This window comes from Aphanomyces astaci (genome assembly GCF_000520075.1).
Source record: "Aphanomyces astaci strain APO3 unplaced genomic scaffold supercont1.1, whole genome shotgun sequence".
Lineage (NCBI taxonomy): Eukaryota > Oomycota > Saprolegniomycetes > Saprolegniales > Verrucalvaceae > Aphanomyces > Aphanomyces astaci.
Window position 1 is genome coordinate 282,583 of NW_009798264.1, and position 17,207 is coordinate 299,789.

At 51.6% G+C, this 17,207-nt stretch overlaps 10 protein-coding genes across 12 annotated transcripts; 6 read left to right on the forward strand and 4 right to left on the reverse strand.

Annotated features, from left to right (window-relative positions):
* Positions 1-37: 37 nt before the first annotated feature.
* H257_00092 (hypothetical protein) lies at positions 38-2,621 on the reverse strand. The gene is made up of 6 exons (XM_009822619.1): positions 2,253-2,621; positions 1,999-2,205; positions 1,743-1,913; positions 1,648-1,695; positions 1,470-1,553; positions 38-1,370 (listed from the first exon to the last, which is right to left on the reverse strand). Exons 1-6 carry the CDS (start codon positions 2,586-2,588, stop codon positions 1,347-1,349), a joined length of 870 nt encoding a protein of 289 aa, XP_009820921.1. The 5' UTR covers positions 2,589-2,621; the 3' UTR covers positions 38-1,346.
* Positions 45-1,162, forward strand: H257_00093 (hypothetical protein; the record flags this gene model as incomplete). The annotated part of the gene is made up of 2 exons (XM_009822620.1): positions 45-570; positions 617-1,162. Exons 1-2 carry the CDS (start codon positions 88-90, stop codon positions 1,160-1,162), a joined length of 1,029 nt encoding a protein of 342 aa, XP_009820922.1. The 5' UTR covers positions 45-87.
* A 535-nt stretch (positions 2,622-3,156) lies between the features above and the next one.
* Positions 3,157-4,794, forward strand: H257_00094. Of its 2 annotated transcripts, XM_009822622.1 has the most exons (7): positions 3,157-3,299; positions 3,357-3,470; positions 3,530-3,658; positions 3,728-3,895; positions 4,034-4,132; positions 4,199-4,424; positions 4,477-4,794. In XM_009822622.1, exons 1-7 carry the CDS (start codon positions 3,186-3,188, stop codon positions 4,692-4,694), a joined length of 1,068 nt encoding a protein of 355 aa, XP_009820924.1. In that variant the 5' UTR covers positions 3,157-3,185; the 3' UTR covers positions 4,695-4,794. The 2 variants fall into 2 exon arrangements, with proteins under 2 accessions (XP_009820924.1, XP_009820923.1); XM_009822621.1 differs by having other exon boundaries at positions 3,530-3,895.
* Positions 4,795-5,337: 543 nt separating this feature from the next.
* On the reverse strand, positions 5,338-6,057 carry H257_00095 (hypothetical protein; the record flags this gene model as incomplete). Its single annotated transcript, XM_009822623.1, has 1 exon — positions 5,338-6,057. The coding sequence occupies exon 1, from the start codon at positions 6,052-6,054 to the stop codon at positions 5,338-5,340; it is 717 nt and encodes a 238-aa protein (XP_009820925.1). The 5' UTR covers positions 6,055-6,057.
* Positions 6,058-6,365: 308 nt separating this feature from the next.
* Positions 6,366-7,634, forward strand: H257_00096 (hypothetical protein). Its single transcript, XM_009822624.1, has one exon. The coding sequence runs from the start codon at positions 6,382-6,384 to the stop codon at positions 7,504-7,506; it is 1,125 nt and encodes a 374-aa protein (XP_009820926.1). The 5' UTR covers positions 6,366-6,381; the 3' UTR covers positions 7,507-7,634.
* A 539-nt stretch (positions 7,635-8,173) lies between these two features.
* On the forward strand, positions 8,174-9,441 carry H257_00097 (methionine aminopeptidase, type I). The gene is made up of 3 exons (XM_009822625.1): positions 8,174-8,622; positions 8,668-9,049; positions 9,117-9,441. The coding sequence occupies exons 1-3, from the start codon at positions 8,201-8,203 to the stop codon at positions 9,231-9,233; spliced, it is 921 nt and encodes a 306-aa protein (XP_009820927.1). The 5' UTR covers positions 8,174-8,200; the 3' UTR covers positions 9,234-9,441.
* A 32-nt stretch (positions 9,442-9,473) lies between these two features.
* On the reverse strand, positions 9,474-10,813 carry H257_00098 (hypothetical protein). The gene is made up of 3 exons (XM_009822626.1): positions 10,314-10,813; positions 10,126-10,258; positions 9,474-10,073 (listed from the first exon to the last, which is right to left on the reverse strand). Exons 1-3 carry the CDS (start codon positions 10,796-10,798, stop codon positions 9,645-9,647), a joined length of 1,047 nt encoding a protein of 348 aa, XP_009820928.1. The 5' UTR covers positions 10,799-10,813; the 3' UTR covers positions 9,474-9,644.
* Positions 10,814-10,910: 97 nt separating this feature from the next.
* H257_00099 (hypothetical protein) lies at positions 10,911-12,432 on the reverse strand. The gene is made up of 4 exons (XM_009822627.1): positions 12,138-12,432; positions 12,042-12,083; positions 11,872-11,984; positions 10,911-11,821 (listed from the first exon to the last, which is right to left on the reverse strand). Exons 1-4 carry the CDS (start codon positions 12,351-12,353, stop codon positions 11,677-11,679), a joined length of 516 nt encoding a protein of 171 aa, XP_009820929.1. The 5' UTR covers positions 12,354-12,432; the 3' UTR covers positions 10,911-11,676.
* On the forward strand, positions 10,912-11,671 carry H257_00100 (hypothetical protein). Its single transcript, XM_009822628.1, has 2 exons — positions 10,912-11,303; positions 11,349-11,671. Exons 1-2 carry the CDS (start codon positions 10,923-10,925, stop codon positions 11,541-11,543), a joined length of 576 nt encoding a protein of 191 aa, XP_009820930.1. The 5' UTR covers positions 10,912-10,922; the 3' UTR covers positions 11,544-11,671.
* Positions 12,433-12,859: 427 nt separating the features above from the next.
* On the forward strand, positions 12,860-15,793 carry H257_00101. 2 transcript variants are annotated; one of them, XM_009822629.1, is made up of 8 exons: positions 12,860-12,970; positions 13,030-13,081; positions 13,123-13,323; positions 13,367-13,560; positions 13,618-13,783; positions 13,849-13,955; positions 14,027-14,326; positions 14,386-15,793. In XM_009822629.1, exons 1-8 carry the CDS (start codon positions 12,923-12,925, stop codon positions 15,637-15,639), a joined length of 2,322 nt encoding a protein of 773 aa, XP_009820931.1. In that variant the 5' UTR covers positions 12,860-12,922; the 3' UTR covers positions 15,640-15,793. The 2 variants fall into 2 exon arrangements, with proteins under 2 accessions (XP_009820931.1, XP_009820932.1); XM_009822630.1 differs by having other exon boundaries at positions 13,385-13,560.
* The last annotated feature ends 1,414 nt before the right edge of the window (positions 15,794-17,207 follow it).

A 17,207-nucleotide genomic window follows, 5' to 3' on the forward strand; every position in this document is an offset into this window, starting at 1 on the left:
TAATCTAATGATACTACTATCAATTAATTATACTCACGCCAGAGAAAGGATTGAGTTTTAGGTTGCGAACCGACGCCGACAGACGCGATGGCATGCGGATTGACTCCAGAGATCGTCGAGATGTTGGCGAACGTGTCCAAGTATCAAGAGGACGGGAAGAAGGTATCGGCGGAAGAGTACTTGGCACAGGTGGAGCACTCCAAGCAAGCACGAGACAGGCAGGAGGCGGTGCAAGCGAAGCTCGATCGCGAACGGGGGTACGACTGGACGCGCGAATATGAAAAGTGGAGTGCATGGGAAGACCCCGACGAGCTCGCAGCCAAGGAGCATGCTGCGAGGGTCAAGTCTGAGCGTGCAAGTATGCGCACATCGTGCAACCACGACCACTCGGCCGAGCAAAAGTTGATGGATATGACGACACGCGCCAAGTTGACACAGTGCGACACGTTCCGTCGCCTCGGCAATCGCTTCTTTGCCCACGGACAGTACCAGCGAGCGGCATACCATTTCCACCACGCGCTTGTGTACTTTGAGTACATTTTCAGCGACACGGACGCTGAACAAGTCGAAGTACGTTTCTGTCCGTAGTGTCCTAACATGATGGATGCCCTACTAGATGGACGATTTGAAGAAGCGCATCCTGCTCAACTTTGCGCTCTGCCGCCTCAAAACCAAACACGTGGACCAAGCCATCCTGAATGCGTCCTTGGCCATGAAGCTTGATGGCGAAAGCGTGAAAGCGCTGTACATTCGAGCGATGGGGTACCGCATGCAAGACAAGTTTGAGCTGGCGCAAGTAGATTTGGACCGCGCTTTAGCGTTGGCCCCGCAGGACTCGGCCCTTGTCCACGAAAAGCATGTGCTCGCGGCCAAGAAGGCCGCGTATGTCGTCAAAAGCAAGCAATTGGGGGCTGCCATGTTTGGCAGGAATCAACCCACGGCCCAACCACAGCCAACGAACAGTGCCATGTTTGTGGGGGATGGGTTGTCCCTGGAGATGGAGTTCCGCCAGCCCACGACCATAGCTCCGTCGGACGTCGACTCGGTCGAGTTTTGGCAGCCTTCGACTAGAGGAAAGCACGCGCTAGAGTCCTTGCTAGGTGAATGGAAGCTTGGGGCTGTCGCGCTTGATGGTCAAGCTCGTTCCATTCACCAACCATGACATTCCAGCCAAATTTTACGAAATTCCGAAGGCCGTTTCAAGATTGCGAATGCGCCAATGGAATCCTTTCCTTTATATTAACCAATGAACTGTTTCGATTTAAAACCAGTCGTCTTGGATTGGATATAAATCTCGTGTATATATCCAATCCAAAGCAAGTCAAACGAGCGAACAATCCACTGGTTTACCGCCGCTTGTACTCGCAGGCCTATGCAAATCACAAGTACGAGCAACTTCGTGACCCACTGGCTCGTGTGTTTTCACGTAGAAATACACCAGAGGGATGATATTGATCCATCTTTCTTACCTTCATTTCAATCTCCACGTTGGGTTTGGGGGCGCGCTTAACCTTTGTGAATTCAAACGTGACAAACATTTTGTTGTTTTCGTCCTACATTGTGTACTGCTGTGAGCGTTCAAATACTAAGTATACACAGCCAAGTATCGATATATATATATATATATATATATATATACCCTCATACCTTGTGCTTGAGGTCGAATCCGAGATCTTGCATCGACCTCACAAATCCCTGGTTTGACCAGATTCAACCAACTTGCAACGGTTCGTAGTACGTACCTTGATGCCTCCCAACGAATCGGTTTCAAATCGACTTTTCACTTCGGCGATCTTGACCACGCCGTTAAGTTTGAGCACTCGGCGGCCTTCCAATAGGTACTCGACCAGTGTCGACCCCATCAGCGCCAAGCAATAGACAGCAATGTCTACGGATTCGTCTGGGAGCGGGACCTGTGGCAAATTTTACGTGTGACTTCGTGCGTACATTAACCAACCGATGCGAGTAGTCGAGAACTTGTATATATATCATACATACATGTGCAATGTTGCATGCGACGACGTATTGATTGCGAGACACGAGATCGAACGAGTGCACTGTGTTGGACACGCTGGCGGCCAACCGCGCGTCGCCGCAGCCAAAATCGGCCACGATGGCCTTCGGGTGCAGCTTCACGTAGTCGATGAACTTGTCGAGAGGGTTCGCGGGCCACTTCTCGGCCATTTCACGGAATCCTTCGTGGTACTACAATGAGTATACGTTTCAAAAGATCATAGACACTATGTATGTACCGTGTCGAACAGCTCTGGTTCGGCTTGGAAAGAATTGAACGCTTCGTCGCCCGTCGTCGTGTACAGCTGCTCGTTCAGCATGCGGAACTTGCCACCTTCCAGTCGCTTCTTCATCTGTTCCTGCATGGCCGACAGTCCACCTGCAGCCGTGCCCTTCTTGGCCTTAGCCTTTTCCGACTGGGGGTACACGGGCTGCTTGGTCACTGGCGCCTTTTCCGAAGCCGCGGACTTGACCTTCTGAAGCTTCTTCTTGGCCATCTTCTTGGCCGCTTTGTTCGCGCTGAACCCGCGCACGGACGAGTCGCGCTGCGACTTTTGGTTCTTCGACTTGGTCATGCTCAAATGTTACTCTTAGTTGCGAGAAATGATTCCGCAACTCAAATAATCCACCCACCAATCATTTCCAGGGATTTCCATAGTATTACTATCCATTAAGTAAACACTACTAAATGTAACCGCGAGCTTGATGAAACGGTTCTAACAGTAAAAGCAACTTGTCCGTTACACTACCCTTCCCAGTTTGCACTAACAAGTCAAGGAAGATAGATTCTACCGTTGACATACAGAATGTCGTGCAGGCCTTGCATGAGGTCTGCATGAATTTTTCGTCGGCAATTCCAAACAGCAAGTTGACCCAGGCTACTACTGAATGATCGTCTGCACATGCATGCATCATAGTTACCGTCGAACGTGCACGTCCAAGTTGATTCGTGTCCTGTCGATAGTTTGATGCCAGTAACTCCGCGTCGTGATGCTGAAGATTCTCCATCACGTTCAAACGCAGCAAACGTATGTACATACATACCATGGCATGAATGTTCCCTCCGCCACTGCCATGACAAACCATTCCAACATATGTTTACTGTAACACGCCACAACAACGTGAAACCTTCAGTGTAACGCTTTGCACTTCCCCCCGTAGCGAGGGGTAGCATGGACCGAACCACCGAGAAGCTTCGGTCCAAACATGTTCGGACGCTGGAACTTCTCCAAAAGACCCTAGACGAGAATGCTGAGATGAAGGACAAGCTGGTCGCCCTGACCAAGGTGCGCAGTATCATCAGCATCGCTACCGTCAGCACATGTCACCGTCGCGCTGTCTAGTCCTCGTCGGCCTCGTCATTTCAACTGAGCATGGGCCAAGGGGTCAGTTTAGCAGACCGGTTGCAGGAGACAGAGCTAGAATTGGAGCGTTTGAAAGCTCGCCATGCCATTGCCGTAGGAACCGTCCGCCAAATGTCCTTAATTGTCAGCCATGGTCATGTCGATTGGTGTAGTTGCAACAGCAGGCCGAGGCGGCGGCGGAGGCCCTCGAGGCTACCAAACGACTCGTGGAGCAGCATGTGCTCGACAAAAAGTTCAACATGACATCCAACGTCGAAGTGGCCCAGCGAATCCGGCAACAGGTCGCAGACACCACGGCCGAGTACGACACGGAGCGACGGCACCTCACCCAGGTCATCCATACTTTGCAGAGCCAGGTGCAGGAACTGCAGGCGGCCCAGACAGCCACGGTTGCGCTCACAGAGGCGAAGCAGCGAGCCGAGGACAGCGTGTCTCGATCCATGGAGGCGAAGCGGGTGGCCGAGGTCGAGTGCGTGCGGCTGACCGACTTGGTCGAGAGGATGCGAAAAAACGAAAGGGTACGACGTACACTGTACACTGTACATACATACACTTTCGTAGTTGTGATGGCACAATATGGAGTGGGGAGAAGAGTGTCATTGTGATGAAAGCAATCCCACTGAGCCCAAAAGTCCTCATGTTAAGACAACGGGTAGACATATACCAGCCAAGTGGAGTCGCTCAAAGCGCAAACCCTGGTGTTTGAAGCTGAGCACAACCAAGTCTATCAAAAACTCGACGCGCGAGACCGCCAAGTTCGTTCGTGTGGCTTGCTATTAAAATAACGTTAAGATTTCCTTGTAATGTGGGAAATTATTTAGGTTGAAATGATGCAGCAAGAGTTGGCCGAATTGCGGCAGAAGGCGCGATCGAACGCGGACGCGATGTCGATCGAGCTCAAAATGGCCTCGGAACAAGCCGACAAACTCGTCAAGGCGACCCAGCAACGGACGACGACGATGGGGGACGACGGCCAGCGGACAAGCAACTTGCTGAGCAACAATTGCCCCAACGACAGCAGCAGCAGCCACAACCAGTCTCTGGCGCGTATGTTTCGGTTTGAACCGATCGTTCGTTCGTTCAAGGACATTTCAAATAGGTGAGAATCAAACGTTGCGAGACCAAGTGGCCCAGCTCCGCGCCGACCTCGAAACAGTGTGCGCGTCCAAAAGCGGGTTTGCCACGCACGTGGATTTGAAAAAGGAAAACTTTTTGCTGCGCCAACAAGTCGAGGAAATGCAAGGGTTGCAGAAAAAGTTTCTCGCAACTGCCAAGAAAACCACCATCATGGCGTCGTTCGGCAACCAGCGAGGGTAGACTTCAATAATATGTTGCTGGTGGCAGGACGTTGAAGTTGTTATTTCCATCCTGTACACCAGTACATGTAGTCAATCTCCATGAAGGAACGAGAATACGTACATATGTAGCTATGAACCACAGCCTTTCCGACTTGTGATCATGCTTACTGGTACATAGGTGGATGATGTTGCTGTAGGATGTGTTAATAACGTTGTCCTACCAAATTTGGACTTTTGGGCTGATTCGCCAAATCCTTCGATCTTTGTAAGTTTTGTGTGTAAAAATCGTCCAATGTCACACTAATTTCATTCACACACTAATTCAATGTTGAAATGGTCCAAGAGTGGATTTGATTGGTCACTTGATTAGATTCTGGGTTTTGATTGGTCAATCGATTGTCTGCCATTTCGAATCGACTTGACAATACTATCGATTAAACACTCAAAACACTACATGTGTGTATGTGAAAGCCTTAACAGTTAGCTTGATTAATCAAAGGGATGAGCTTTTGCTTTGATGGGATGCATCTTGACGAGATGAACGGGCAATCATATTTCATATGGACGTTCGAACTTGCAGTGGAGATCGCTTGAGTGTGTGTGTGACCGGATATTGGGTAAGATTGGAGCATGGAATGCATGAAGAAGGGGTGGTATAGTTGTTAGACTTTAGCATTGTCACCACGAGCATTGTCGTCACCACGAGCATTGTCGTCACCATCGTCATCGTGGCCGTCGTCGTCGTCATCGTCCACTTGTTTGCCTTGCAGCATGTTCTGGACATCGACGTGGGCGGCAACTTTGTCGTGGCGGTGCCGCGATTGAATCTCGAGGATTTTGCGGTGGAACAGCTTGAGGGCACATGCGCGACACACGCGAAGCTTCACGAGGCATTGCTTCTTCTCGCCATGTTCAACGTATGCAAAGAGCACTTCGTAGCTCTCAAGGCCCTCGCTGGCGTCGCATGCTTTGTTGCCACACACAAACTGCCCCTTGCCATCGATCACTTCGCGCTCCGTCCGCCATCGCAGCCCGACTTTGCCATCGGTGTATCGACTGAAATCGGCCAACGCGTACTCCTTAAAGAGCTTCTGGTAGTACCGCACTGCCATGCGTACTTTCCAGTCCTTTGCTCCGTCGACAGCATCCGCGTCGTCGTTGCGAAGGAATTGATGCTTCTCCCGCAATGTGGCTTCGTCCTCGGTCAACCACTCGGCGGCGGCTGCAGTCGCACCTGTCGTGGACGACGTCTTGGACCATTTCTTGAAGTCCTTCATGTATGATTTGTGCTGTTTCTTCTTCGCATCAGTTGCGGACTTCTTCCGTCGCTCATCAGAAGTCGGGTCGTCTCGACTTCGCTTTCGCTTTCCGTTCGACATGCGCTTAAAATGATATTTATATTTTTCCAAATTTTCCCCTCTCAAAAAAATACGAAATCGTCAAATCCTAAGGGCTACAAATAGCTGGATCGTTGAAAAGAATTGTCAAATTTTGTTGCTAAATTATGCAAAACGAGGGTTACTTTTGTCAAATATTCATGCCGTTTTAGGAAATCGAGAAGGTACAGAACAATATTCGGGGTGACAAATAAGCGGATGGTTGGGAATCCGGATGTATCCGGATGCACGGCCTCGTTTTATTGGTGGAAGGGAGGAGCACCCTTTGACATCCACTGCATTTTCATTTTCAGATACTCCTTCATAACGATGAGCGCTCCTCCTCCTCCGTCCGACTTCACCCCCGCCGCCAAGAAGGCCTGGGAAGAAAGCTCCGACTTCGCCAACTACTTCTGCACATATGGCTTCATCTACCACCAGAAGCAAATGCTTTCGGACACGTTGCGCATGCAACGCTACCGCGACGCCATTTTCGAAAACGCGTCGTGCTTCCAAGACAAGGTGGTGCTTGATGTCGGCACCGGCAGCGGGATTTTGGCCATCTGGGCCGCCCAAGCTGGTGCCCGCCGTGTGTACGCCGTGGAAGCGACGGACATGGCCAAGCAGGCCCGTCGCGTCGTGGCCGCGAACAAGCAAGACCACATCGTCACCGTGATCCAATCCAAGATTGAAGACGTCAACCTCCCCGAGCACGTCGACATCATCATCTCCGAGTGGATGGGATACTTCTTGATGCGCGAATCCATGTTTGACTCGGTCTTGCTCGCCCGCGACCGGTGGTTGAAACCTGGTGGAGCGTTGTACCCTTCGCACGCCACCATGTACGTGGCTCCGCTGGGCTTGGAACAGACTGCGCTCAAACGATTCAACGAGTTCTCCAACGCCATGGACGACTGGACGTTGTTCGTGTCCGAGACCAAGGACCAGTGGGGCGTGGACATGTCGTGCCTCGGCAACGCATTCCGTGAAGAACAAGAGCAATTCTCGCTGAAAACGTCGCAATTCGTGGAGTTGAGCGCCGAAGACGTCATCGGGGACGAAGCCTCCATCAAATACCTCGACCTGAACAAATGCACCCTCGAAGACGTGGCGTCCGTCCAGTCGGACTTCAGCATCACGTTCACCAGCACAACCCGCTTCGGCGCCCTCGGCGGATGGTTCGACGTCGACTTCCACGGGTCGGCCGAAAACCCCGCCGTGTCCAAGGTCACGCTGTCCACGTCTCCGTACGTCCAGACGACGCACTGGGGCCAGCAAGCGTTCCCTCTCTCGCCCATTCAAGTGTGCGAAGGCGACATTGTCAAAGGCAAGATCGACGTCGTCCGTCGTTCCGACAACCAGCGCCTCATGAACGTCAAGTTTGAGTACGAAATGGAGTACCAGGGACAGACCCGCCAACAGCCCAAGCACTCGGCGATCTTCCAGGTCGAGTAAGAACTAAGATTTGTTTATAATGATGCATGCAATACGTAATCATGCCCCACTCACTACGTATGTACTCGTCCTTGTCCAAATCTGTGGTGGGCTCAATATATGGTAAAGTTAATCGAAGCGGAATGACGTCAAATGTCTCACCTTCTGTATGGACGATGGTGAGAAAGTTGAAAAGGCTCGTTATCCGGATACTCGGACGAGCAAATATTTTTTCGCAAATAATTTGCACATTTTATCAACCTGTAGGCAGGATTTCCACTCCACTTCACCTTGACGTGGCCAACGTCCAGATGCTGGTCGCCACTGACAAGGGAGGAACGGGGAGCACACACAGGGACATGCAGAAGCACTATGGTAGCTTGTATGGCTCTATTGTCGACGATTGCTACAGTCATGAATGGCGAAGGTCGTTCGCATATTCAAAGGGTCGAGGATCTGGAGATCATGAAGCAACCGGCGCGAGTAATCGTTACACGACGGACGCGCACATAGCGTACAACGATACATACCCTTATACTGTAGAGGACCAATATTGAACATTATGGTTGACGGTTGTGTCAAAGCGTCCAAATCATGATGCGGAAACAATCAAAAGCACAAAAACCCGACGGAAAGTGCATCATTCAACAGCCAATCAAATCATGGTATTTGCCTTCAGTGTCCTTCCATTCATCATCATCACAAACACCTCGCCATGTTCGCCGTCGCTCGTGGCAGTGCCGCCGCCATGGCAGCATACCGCGGCTCCCGCAACTTCTTTAGCTCCAAGCGCCTTGTTCAGAAAGGCTTGGTGTCCCCAGGCCTCCTTGTCCCAGCGCACATCCCGCGGCCACCGTACACGACGAGTGCAGAAATGCCACCGTTCCCGCCGTACATCCCGATCCTGGATACCGACGAACAACAGCGGCTACGCGAAGCTTGTGCGCTTGCACGGGACATCGTACAGTTCGCCGGCACGCTTGTGGAAGTAGGTCGCACCACCGACGACATCGATCGCGTCGTGCACGCTGAAATCTGCCGACGCGGCGCGTATCCATCGCCGCTGCATTACGGCGGGTTTCCTAAGTCCATTTGCACATCCGTCAACGAAATCGTCGTGCACGGCATCCCCGACAAGTACTACATGTCTCCCTCATTCTCTTCGTCATCTTAAGCCTGTAGCCGACAGCTGGAAGACGGCGACCTCGTCAACATCGACGTGTCCGTGTTCCTGAACGGGTTCCACGGCGACACGTCGTACACATACCAAGTGGGGACCGTGGACTCTGCGGGTCAAGCGCTGATCGCCGCCACCCAGCGCGCCCTGGACGAGTCCATCTCGATCTGCAAGGCCGGCGTGCCCTTCCAGGCCATCGGCGCCCGCGTGCACGACGTCGCGATGGCCACGTCACACAGCATCATCCACGAGTTCTGCGGCCACGGCATCGGACGAACGTTCCATGCGCTTCCGCTGATTCTGCATTTCCCCAACACCGAGCGCGGCGAGATGCTTCCAGGCATGGCATTCACGATTGAACCGGCGCTGTGCGAAGGCCGCAACGAGGTACGTCCCCTCTCATTGCGCATGGACACTGAACGAACTTGTTTGATGAGAATATGCTATGGCGTAGATCGTGTACTGGGACGACGAGTGGACCGTGGCAACAGCAGACGGCAAGCGGTCGGCCCAGTTTGAGCACACGCTGCTCATCACAGACGATGGCGGCGTCGAGGTCCTCACGCTATAGTTGGTTGGGTTGGCCGTTTATCATCTTCATCATAGAGCCAAGTTATACTACTACTACGTAATATCGAGAGCAACACATAGATAATCTCCATCGTACGAGAACAATGTGATGCCTCATGATGGGGATTGTCATAGTGAAGAGATCTGGGTCGAGCTAACGTCGGCACCATGCCCAGTAATGCTGTATACTTCTTGTAGTTAAAATGGTGGAGCAAGCATATGTGATACAGTGCAAGTCCATTTGTTGAGTTGTTTGTGAATTCGCACAGTACTCGTCCGCAGTCTAGGGGGTGTAACTACTGAAGTACAACTCGACGGACTACCATATTATTGCTTCCTAGTCGTTACTGCTGCTGTTGTCCATGTATGTACATAGTACAGTAGCCGAGGCACCTATGCCAGGATACATGTCCTATAGTGGCAACTGCAGCTTGACATCGAGGGATTCGAGACCCGGCCCGACGCCCGCAATGCTCAGCCATGCAAGGCCATAGTACGAATGCAATACATCGGGGTACACGGTCGCGTATTTGGCGATGCCGCCGTGCTTGTGCTGGCACGACAGCACAAAGCGCTCGCACGTAGAAACGTCCACGAGTCCATGCAGGCCCAGCAAGTGCAGGCTCGCGCCGTCCCAGAAGGCGTAGCACACGTCTGGCTGCTTGTTGGTTCGCCCTTGGAAGCCCTGCTGCTGCCGCATGAGCAGCCAGTGCTGCAGCAGTGACAAGTCGAACGTGGCTTGGACGAGGCGGCCGCAGAGCACGAGGGACGCCAGTCCGCAGTACGTGACGCCGCCTTGAGCTTCGAGGCCAGGGTAGCTCCCGAAACCGCCTTCGTATGTCTAGTAACACGATGAGAAGGACGACGAATGGTGGGATGTCGTCGAACTGTACCGCACACGCGTTTACGAATCGAACGACGCCGTCACAGTCGACGCCGCTCCAGTCCCCCAACATGTACGAGATCGCGCATGCACAGTAGACAAACCGCATGTCTTCTTCCGTTCCGAGCGAGCTCGCCATGAACCTACACCAAGTTGTGGACTGACCGACTGACGATTCGACGATGATCGTGGGTTTACCCGCCGGTGACGGGATTCTGCAGCGCTTTGAGCGCCTGCACGATGGCGGGTTTGTTGACGCGGGAGAAGTTGTCGCCTAGGGTTCGCAGGATCGACAGCGCGGTGTACGTGCTGGCAATGTGGGCGGTGTCGTACGTGGTGCTCTCGTATTCCCTTGGCCCCTTGAAGTACGCGTTTCCTAGCCACGTGGATCCGCGAAAACCGCAATCGGCCGCGTTGATGGACTTGTCGCGACTATCGGGGTGTACTTGGAGGGCATAGACGAAGTCGATGATGGCCTTCTTGTCCACGCGGTCGAGTTCTCCGAGGAGGGCGAGGCCTTGCACGCAGAAGAAGAGCAAGACAACTCGGTGGTGGTCTTGTCGTGCATATGGATCGGGGAGCTGCCGAATGTGTCGCAGAAAGTACATCACGTGCGCTTCCTTCTCCATCTTGATGGCAAGAGGATTCACAGTACCATCGACCGCATGCACTTTGTCTTCCATTTTGATTGCACGTGGATTGAACAATTCAAAGCACAAGCATGTGATTGGTTTAAATATTCTGCAAAATTGATCGTGATTGGTCTAAATTGATAGAAAACATATACACGCAATGCATTCTGGCAACATGAAGGAGAACTTGAAGGCGGCATGCACTGACTTCGCGGGGCAGATCTTTGAGCGAAACAATGTGACCCAGGCGTTGGAGGAGCGTTTGGCTCTTGCCATGTACAAGATTGACGAGGCATGTGCGTTCGTGGACGCGCATGTCGACTTGGAAACGGACGAAGAAACCCGCGAGTCCATCGCCCTGCTGCTCCATCGAAGCGACCTCTTGCAGCGGCAATTTCGCGCCATTGATCATATGGAGCGCATAGTAGACGCGATGGCTGCCTCCACGAAGCAGGTGCAGGACCGCATGGAGGCTGTGCAGAAGCATGCGGAACCCATCTTGAACCCGACCCAGATCTCCGCCATGCTCAAGCGGACGTTGGCCCTCGGCCGCAAGGTACGTTTCTCCATCAATCACGTAATGTGATCATATTGCATGCAGAAAGCGAGCGGAGATGTGTCCACCTCCACCACCGACACGATCACGTGGGAACCCGTCACGTTGATTCCAAACACCGCGACATGCATGAAGCGCCTCGATGAGATCATGACCCACGACCCCGACCCCCTCGCCGCAACCTTCATGACGCCTTCCATCACAGCGGAAAACGATAAAGAACTTGGCAAGTCGGCATGATGATAGTGATAGGTACAGTGAACGCAAATGTGGCAACGTGCTTATTGGCGTGGATCAAGTGGCAAGTCACTTTACACCATGGGCAAGCACAATAACACATTCAAAAATGATTACAAAATGAACAAGGGATGATTCAAATGATTGTCCTGCATATGACGGCGTGGTTCGTCTCCCTCTTATGGGGCTGGCAAGGCGTTGATGGACTGGATGGACGCGGCGATTGTTTGAACTCGAAGCGGGACAGGCGCTTGTGTCGTTCGTGATGCCACTTTTGCCACCTACATACTCGTCAATTACCTCGATCGATCGTGGAGTTTATGCATGGTACCGCTTGCGGACTGCTTTGAAGCGCAGGCGATGCTGTCGGAGGAGTTCCTCGGGCGCGATATTCTCGCATGAATTGATGAGCATGGACGACAGCGCGGCGTTCGGAAATGGAACCTAAGACCCCCCGTGACGTTAGTTGCTGCAATAGGAACGTTAAGGAAAATTTCATACCGGTGACATGCTGAGGCGCTTAAACTTGAGGGGGGACACGATCTACATCCAGCGGTTCCTTGTTGGTTCGACACATGAGTAGATGGAAGGATGTACCTTGTGCGGCGGTGTAAGCAACTGCGAGTGTTGGTGGATTTCGTCGGTGGTGGTGGTGGTGGTGGCAAATTCCCGTGTTGGGGTCGGCGGTCGACTGAACGTGAGCAGCTGCTGTGCCATGTGCAGTGTGTCCGAGTCCAGTCCGACGACTGACACCATCGGTGCCGTCGTCTTCTTGCGAAGGGGTTGTATCATCGCGCGCGGTTTGCTCTTCATCGGCACGATCTTTCCACAATTTGTCTTCTTCGGAAATGAGCCTCGATTTGAATTCCACGGTAACCGACTTCGTATCGGCAAATGACATTCCTCGGCATCTTCGATTCCCGGGTAAAATTCATATTGGGAGGCCTTTTGGCCGGATAAATTTGAACTTGCCGCGAATTGATTGGCTAATTTATCCGGATGACACAGCATTTTCGAACTTTGAACCGGCGCGCACAAGGGACCAAGTGTCCCTGCCGTCCCGGCACATACTGCTTGATGCACCTCGAGACAACCTCATGCAATGGGTCTTCAGATGGATTCTTCAAAAATCTTTCGCATGCTATGGAGGATATAGTTGCCGCTCTGATCGAGGAATGTGTGAACAGCATTCACGCGTGCGCAGCCCGAGGAATGCTCGTGACGGCAAACGTTAGACCAGTATCTGAAGTAGACTGTACTGGAATGCATGGCATTGGTGGGTGAGGGACGACATAGATGCAACGCCACAGTGGAATCGGTTACATTGTTGGTTGCCATATATAGAACCGAGACACGAAAACGAATAGTCAGGGATCATCGGCATGGAGGACTGCATCGCGCGAGGTGGCATCTCTCACGTCTTAGCTCAGGTACGTCTTGTCACCTTGTACATAATGCCACTAGAGCTCTCAACTTATTGTACCTGCAGGCAAGGGCCTCGCTCAAGCACCCATCTCGACCATTCACCCCCAAAACTGGGAGTACGTTGCAACTTCGTCGAAACTCTCTCATTGCGCCATAGGCCGACCACTCTTTCACGGAGACGACTACCGCCCGAGTTCCCGGCCAAGCTCAACGTACTCGCAAAATGGGATTGAATACGACAAACCTCAGAGTCCCCAGCTGACGTCCTCGGCCTCGACCCACACAGTCACAAGCCGAACTCACCGCCAGGGCGACGTGCATCATGTGAAGGACGACGTCGAAAGCGACGAAGATGCCGGTATGTCATGACACCAAAGCTATAATCGTTAGGATCCTCCTAGACAACCAAGGTGGCGCAGATGAATCGAAGGCGGCTGCGACGATGTACGGGCCCACGTCGCCATTGTGTGACTCGGCGCGATCGAAACACGACGACGATCACGAAGATGGTGTTAAAACTCATGGGGATGAATGCAAAGGCGGAGGTGACGACGACGACGACGCAAGCGTTGATCCGGCATGTTATGCCACACCAGTGCGTGGCCACTTGCTGGCATATGATTGATCCATTCACATTCGTGGCGCTTTGTAGGAGTCGCTGCACATGACGCTTCTGCAGCTCCAGTCAGCTCTGGAGGATGTCCAAACGTCCGATGCTTCTGCTAGCACCGTCCAAGTTGTTACAAAGTACACCACCCAGCTCTTTCACGACGTCCACCTCCTTCGTCATCACGATGACGACGCCACGGCCTTCTCTTGTACGCATGTTGGATTCATTGTCCAAATCAGCATATGTTAATAGCCTGGTGTTGTCTGGTAATAGCTGGTCCCGTGGCCACGGCATTTGACGTGTGTGTGACGAAGTTACTCGCACACGTGGATGTGGCGCCACAAGCTCACGTCATTGGCCTCGTCCATGCGGGCTTGCAGGTACGTTATTCGTAGTTACTCTACAGTTTGTAGCACTATTCGTAGTCATCGTTGAATCACATTGTGTCCAGTTGTGGGCGTGCCACTTGGCTCGGATTACGACCCACGAGAGCCAGTCTGGGCGCCTTTTAGTCGCCGCGTGCAAGCGCCTGTTCATGCAGAGCAAAGATCCGGCCAATGACGAGCGCTTTTGCCACGTCACCGTGGTGGAAACGCTCCTGGGGGTGCTCTCGTCCCAGTGCGCGCACTTGGTGCCCACGCAAGCACTCATCTATGTCGCAGGCGTGCTCAAGAACGTATCCGGGTCGGCTCGGATGGTCACGTTGCTCTCGACCAGCGGGGCAATTGCCGTCTTTTCCAAGGCACTTCAGGTTCGCGCGCGTGTGTTGCAACGTGTCTGGTTGCGGTGTTAAAAATGGTATTATTGCAGGTAACCTTTGACAAGGACGTGAATGCCGCCGCGCAAGTGCTGGTGCAAGTCACCGCGATTCTGCGCAACTTGGCAGAACACAAGCAATGCCTCAAGCAGTTTTGGCATGCCCACGTGATCCAAGCACTGTGCGATCTATTGCCAGCATATGCATCGCATGGCGAACTCGTGCTAAACGTTAGCCGCATCCTCAGCAAGCTCACCCTCCACGAGGCCGGACGGACACAAGTGAACAAAGGAAAACACAACCTTCGCCACCTCCTGAAACTTCTTGATGGGGACACCCGCTCGCGGCAGCAGGATGCGGCGCTGGTCATCCGCCTTGCGTTCATCCTTGGAAACCTCACTGCCACGAATGATCGCAACCGCAAAGCCATCGTCACCCTCGGAGCAGTGCCGCCGCTCGTACGAATGCTGAAGGAATACCATATCCGGTATGTTCACGAGAGTCCGGATAACGACACCAGCGCAGCAACTGCAGAGGACGTTTTGGTGAAGTTGGTGAGGCTCCTTGCAAATGCCGCGATCCATACATCTGTGGGACCCATGTTGGGCACGGTGCCCGGTATCGAAGTCCTCCTGGATGTCTTGGACCATGCGAAGGTAGCACGGCATGAAGAACTGATGCTGAACGTGGTCAGTTGCCTCACCAACCTGTCCTTCTACTCGACCGACGCTACGCCTACCAACGTCATCACGGTGCATCGGCACAGGTTGTCGCGCGATCTCGCCAGTATTCTTGTCGATCCAAACGACGAAGCTGTCGTGGAGGCGGCGCGCGCCTTTGGGAACCTCAGTCGTTTCCCCGATGTCCTCGGAGCCATGCTCGACCCCGACTCGACCGCTCTTCTCCCCACCTTTGTCATGCTTCTTGATCATGCCAACCGAGATGTCGTCTACACCGTGTGCGGAGTCCTCATGAACGCAGCGTTGGATCAGCGCACACGTGGAAACTTGCATGCCGTACCTACCACACACGACATTGTCGACACGCGGGACCTGCTCGTCCGACTCTTTCGCCACGCTGGCCTGAAGGACCTGGCCATGAGTACCATGCTATGCAAAGTCCTCTTCAACCTCGTCCTCTCGACAGCACCCGCGGACACCGCGGCCACGTACGTGGACACGTCCACCGGTCGCCTCCTCTTGACGACGCTGGAGGAGCTCGTGGATGCCATGGCCGACTCGGCCACGGAAGCCGAAGTCGAATTTGCCAGCGTGGCCCACGCGCTTATGCGGAGTTTGGTCAAGTAGGAGTAAAGGTATTAGTTTGCTTTTCACCCAAATTTGCCAAGTTTAAGGCTGCGTCTGGTAAGGAAATATTGCAATATTCAGGCCGAAAACGCCATTTTGGGGGCGAATTCGACAAATCTTATCAATAATATTGAAAGATGTCTTGCTTGAAGAGTTTTAACTCAAATCCAATAATTCCACGTGGGATGTCCAAAACGCCCCTTACAAAATGGACCTTTTACCTCCATTTTGAAAATGGAATTTTGGTTCATCCCATTTGCCAAAAAATGGAATATTATTTTTGAAATGTATTGTTGAAATCACCAAGAAATCGGGCAAAGAAGTATGATTAGATAAAAAGAATGAAGGTTCAAATATGATTGGCTATAACCATTGAATATTCACTCTTGAACTTTACATATATCATATTTCGCAGGTTTGGCGATTGTTGGGGCGGTTCAACTAGGGTAACATTTCAAAAATAATACTAACGTTATTAATAGTAACGTTATTCTATTTTTTGGCAAAATGGGATGAACCAAAATGTCATTTTCAAAATGGAGGTAAAAGGTCCATTTTGTACTATGGTGTTTTGGACCACTACAACGAGTAAATCCCACGTGGAATTATTGGATTTGGGTTAAACTCTTTAAAACTTATGTTTCAATTTTGATGAATTTGAAATGGAATTTTGGGCTAGAATATTGTAATATTTCAGGTTGCCAGACAGGCCCTTATTATTACTACATAATATTGAGTAGAATCACAATACTACGAAGAATAATATTACTACACAGTACTACTCCGTCCCAAATTACCTCCACGTTTCAACTTTGACTCACCTCAAAATTTGACTCATTTACCCAATTTCTACGAAATTTGTACCAATGAGAAGCTGTGAATTCGGTGTTTTGCTTTCTCATATTTATAAGGCGATGTTTCAAGATATTCCGAGCTTTTGATTGGTTCTTACCCAATTTTTCCGGATAGCACAATCGTACTCAGACATGGGTTTTGATGCGTGGATGGTTGGGATAGTCCGTTCATGTCTGGCACTCATTTTCATAAACGAAAAAGTATTGATAAACGAAAAAGTATTGATATACATTTTTTAATATTTTGTCCGGATACGTCTCAGTTACTTAATCTTCCCCGTTACTACTCTGGTCCGTATTGATTGTCTACCAAAAATAAACTTGTTTTCGCTATGGTGTCATGACAACTGTTGTCTTGATTTTTGTATTCGACTCTAGAAGTTGATATTGGACGGCCAAAATATTTTGTATTTTAATTGTCTTTACAGAGGTACTTGTTCCGTTGAATTACACTCCTCCTCCATGCGGGCTTCCTCGCCAAGGCGAAGATCCATGTGAACCAAAGCACTGGTGACGCAGGTAGCATTGCATTCGACGTTGTAGCTCAGTAGGTCATCGATGGAGGCATCTTTGCGCAAATGAGGGAGCTTATAGTTGTTACTGCCCAGCATCTCCAACGACTTTTCCATGACCTTTTGTAGAGTTATAAACGTCTTGGCGAGAGTGTCCGATGGCAACGAATAGAACGCGCTTTCCACAGCACCGATTAGCTCC

Bases quoted from the DNA above. Each gene is read 5' to 3' on its own strand.
- H257_00092 (XM_009822619.1), bottom strand. From the start codon at position 2,588: ATGACCAAGTCGAAGAACCAAAAGTCGCAGCGCGACTCGTCCGTGCGC. The intron at 2,206-2,252 runs GTACATACATAG...TACTCATTGTAG, and splicing joins AACCAGAGCTGTTCGACACG to TACCACGAAGGATTCCGTGA. The intron at 1,554-1,647 runs GTATGAGGGTAT...TACACAATGTAG, and splicing joins GATTCGACCTCAAGCACAAG to GACGAAAACAACAAAATGTT.
- H257_00094 (XM_009822621.1), top strand. From the start codon at position 3,186: ATGGACCGAACCACCGAGAAGCTTCGGTCCAAACATGTTCGGACGCTG. The intron at 3,300-3,356 runs GTGCGCAGTATC...CGCGCTGTCTAG, and splicing joins AGCTGGTCGCCCTGACCAAG to TCCTCGTCGGCCTCGTCATT. The intron at 4,425-4,476 runs GTATGTTTCGGT...CATTTCAAATAG, and splicing joins CCACAACCAGTCTCTGGCGC to GTGAGAATCAAACGTTGCGA.
- H257_00096 (XM_009822624.1), top strand. From the start codon at position 6,382: ATGAGCGCTCCTCCTCCTCCGTCCGACTTCACCCCCGCCGCCAAGAAG.
- H257_00097 (XM_009822625.1), top strand. From the start codon at position 8,201: ATGTTCGCCGTCGCTCGTGGCAGTGCCGCCGCCATGGCAGCATACCGC. The intron at 8,623-8,667 runs GTACTACATGTC...TTAAGCCTGTAG, and splicing joins GTGCACGGCATCCCCGACAA to CCGACAGCTGGAAGACGGCG. The intron at 9,050-9,116 runs GTACGTCCCCTC...GCTATGGCGTAG, and splicing joins TGTGCGAAGGCCGCAACGAG to ATCGTGTACTGGGACGACGA.
- H257_00098 (XM_009822626.1), bottom strand. From the start codon at position 10,798: ATGGAAGACAAAGTGCATGCGGTCGATGGTACTGTGAATCCTCTTGCC. The intron at 10,259-10,313 runs GTAAACCCACGA...AACTTGGTGTAG, and splicing joins CAGAATCCCGTCACCGGCGG to GTTCATGGCGAGCTCGCTCG. The intron at 10,074-10,125 runs GTACAGTTCGAC...TCGTGTTACTAG, and splicing joins GATTCGTAAACGCGTGTGCG to ACATACGAAGGCGGTTTCGG.
- H257_00100 (XM_009822628.1), top strand. From the start codon at position 10,923: ATGAAGGAGAACTTGAAGGCGGCATGCACTGACTTCGCGGGGCAGATC. The intron at 11,304-11,348 runs GTACGTTTCTCC...TATTGCATGCAG, and splicing joins CGTTGGCCCTCGGCCGCAAG to AAAGCGAGCGGAGATGTGTC.
- H257_00099 (XM_009822627.1), bottom strand. From the start codon at position 12,353: ATGAAGAGCAAACCGCGCGCGATGATACAACCCCTTCGCAAGAAGACG. The intron at 12,084-12,137 runs GTACATCCTTCC...CGCTGGATGTAG, and splicing joins TGCTTACACCGCCGCACAAG to ATCGTGTCCCCCCTCAAGTT. The intron at 11,822-11,871 runs GTACCATGCATA...ACGAGTATGTAG, and splicing joins TTCAAAGCAGTCCGCAAGCG to GTGGCAAAAGTGGCATCACG.
- H257_00101 (XM_009822629.1), top strand. From the start codon at position 12,923: ATGGAGGACTGCATCGCGCGAGGTGGCATCTCTCACGTCTTAGCTCAG. The intron at 13,082-13,122 runs GTACGTTGCAAC...ATTGCGCCATAG, and splicing joins ATTCACCCCCAAAACTGGGA to GCCGACCACTCTTTCACGGA. The intron at 13,956-14,026 runs GTACGTTATTCG...CATTGTGTCCAG, and splicing joins TCGTCCATGCGGGCTTGCAG to TTGTGGGCGTGCCACTTGGC.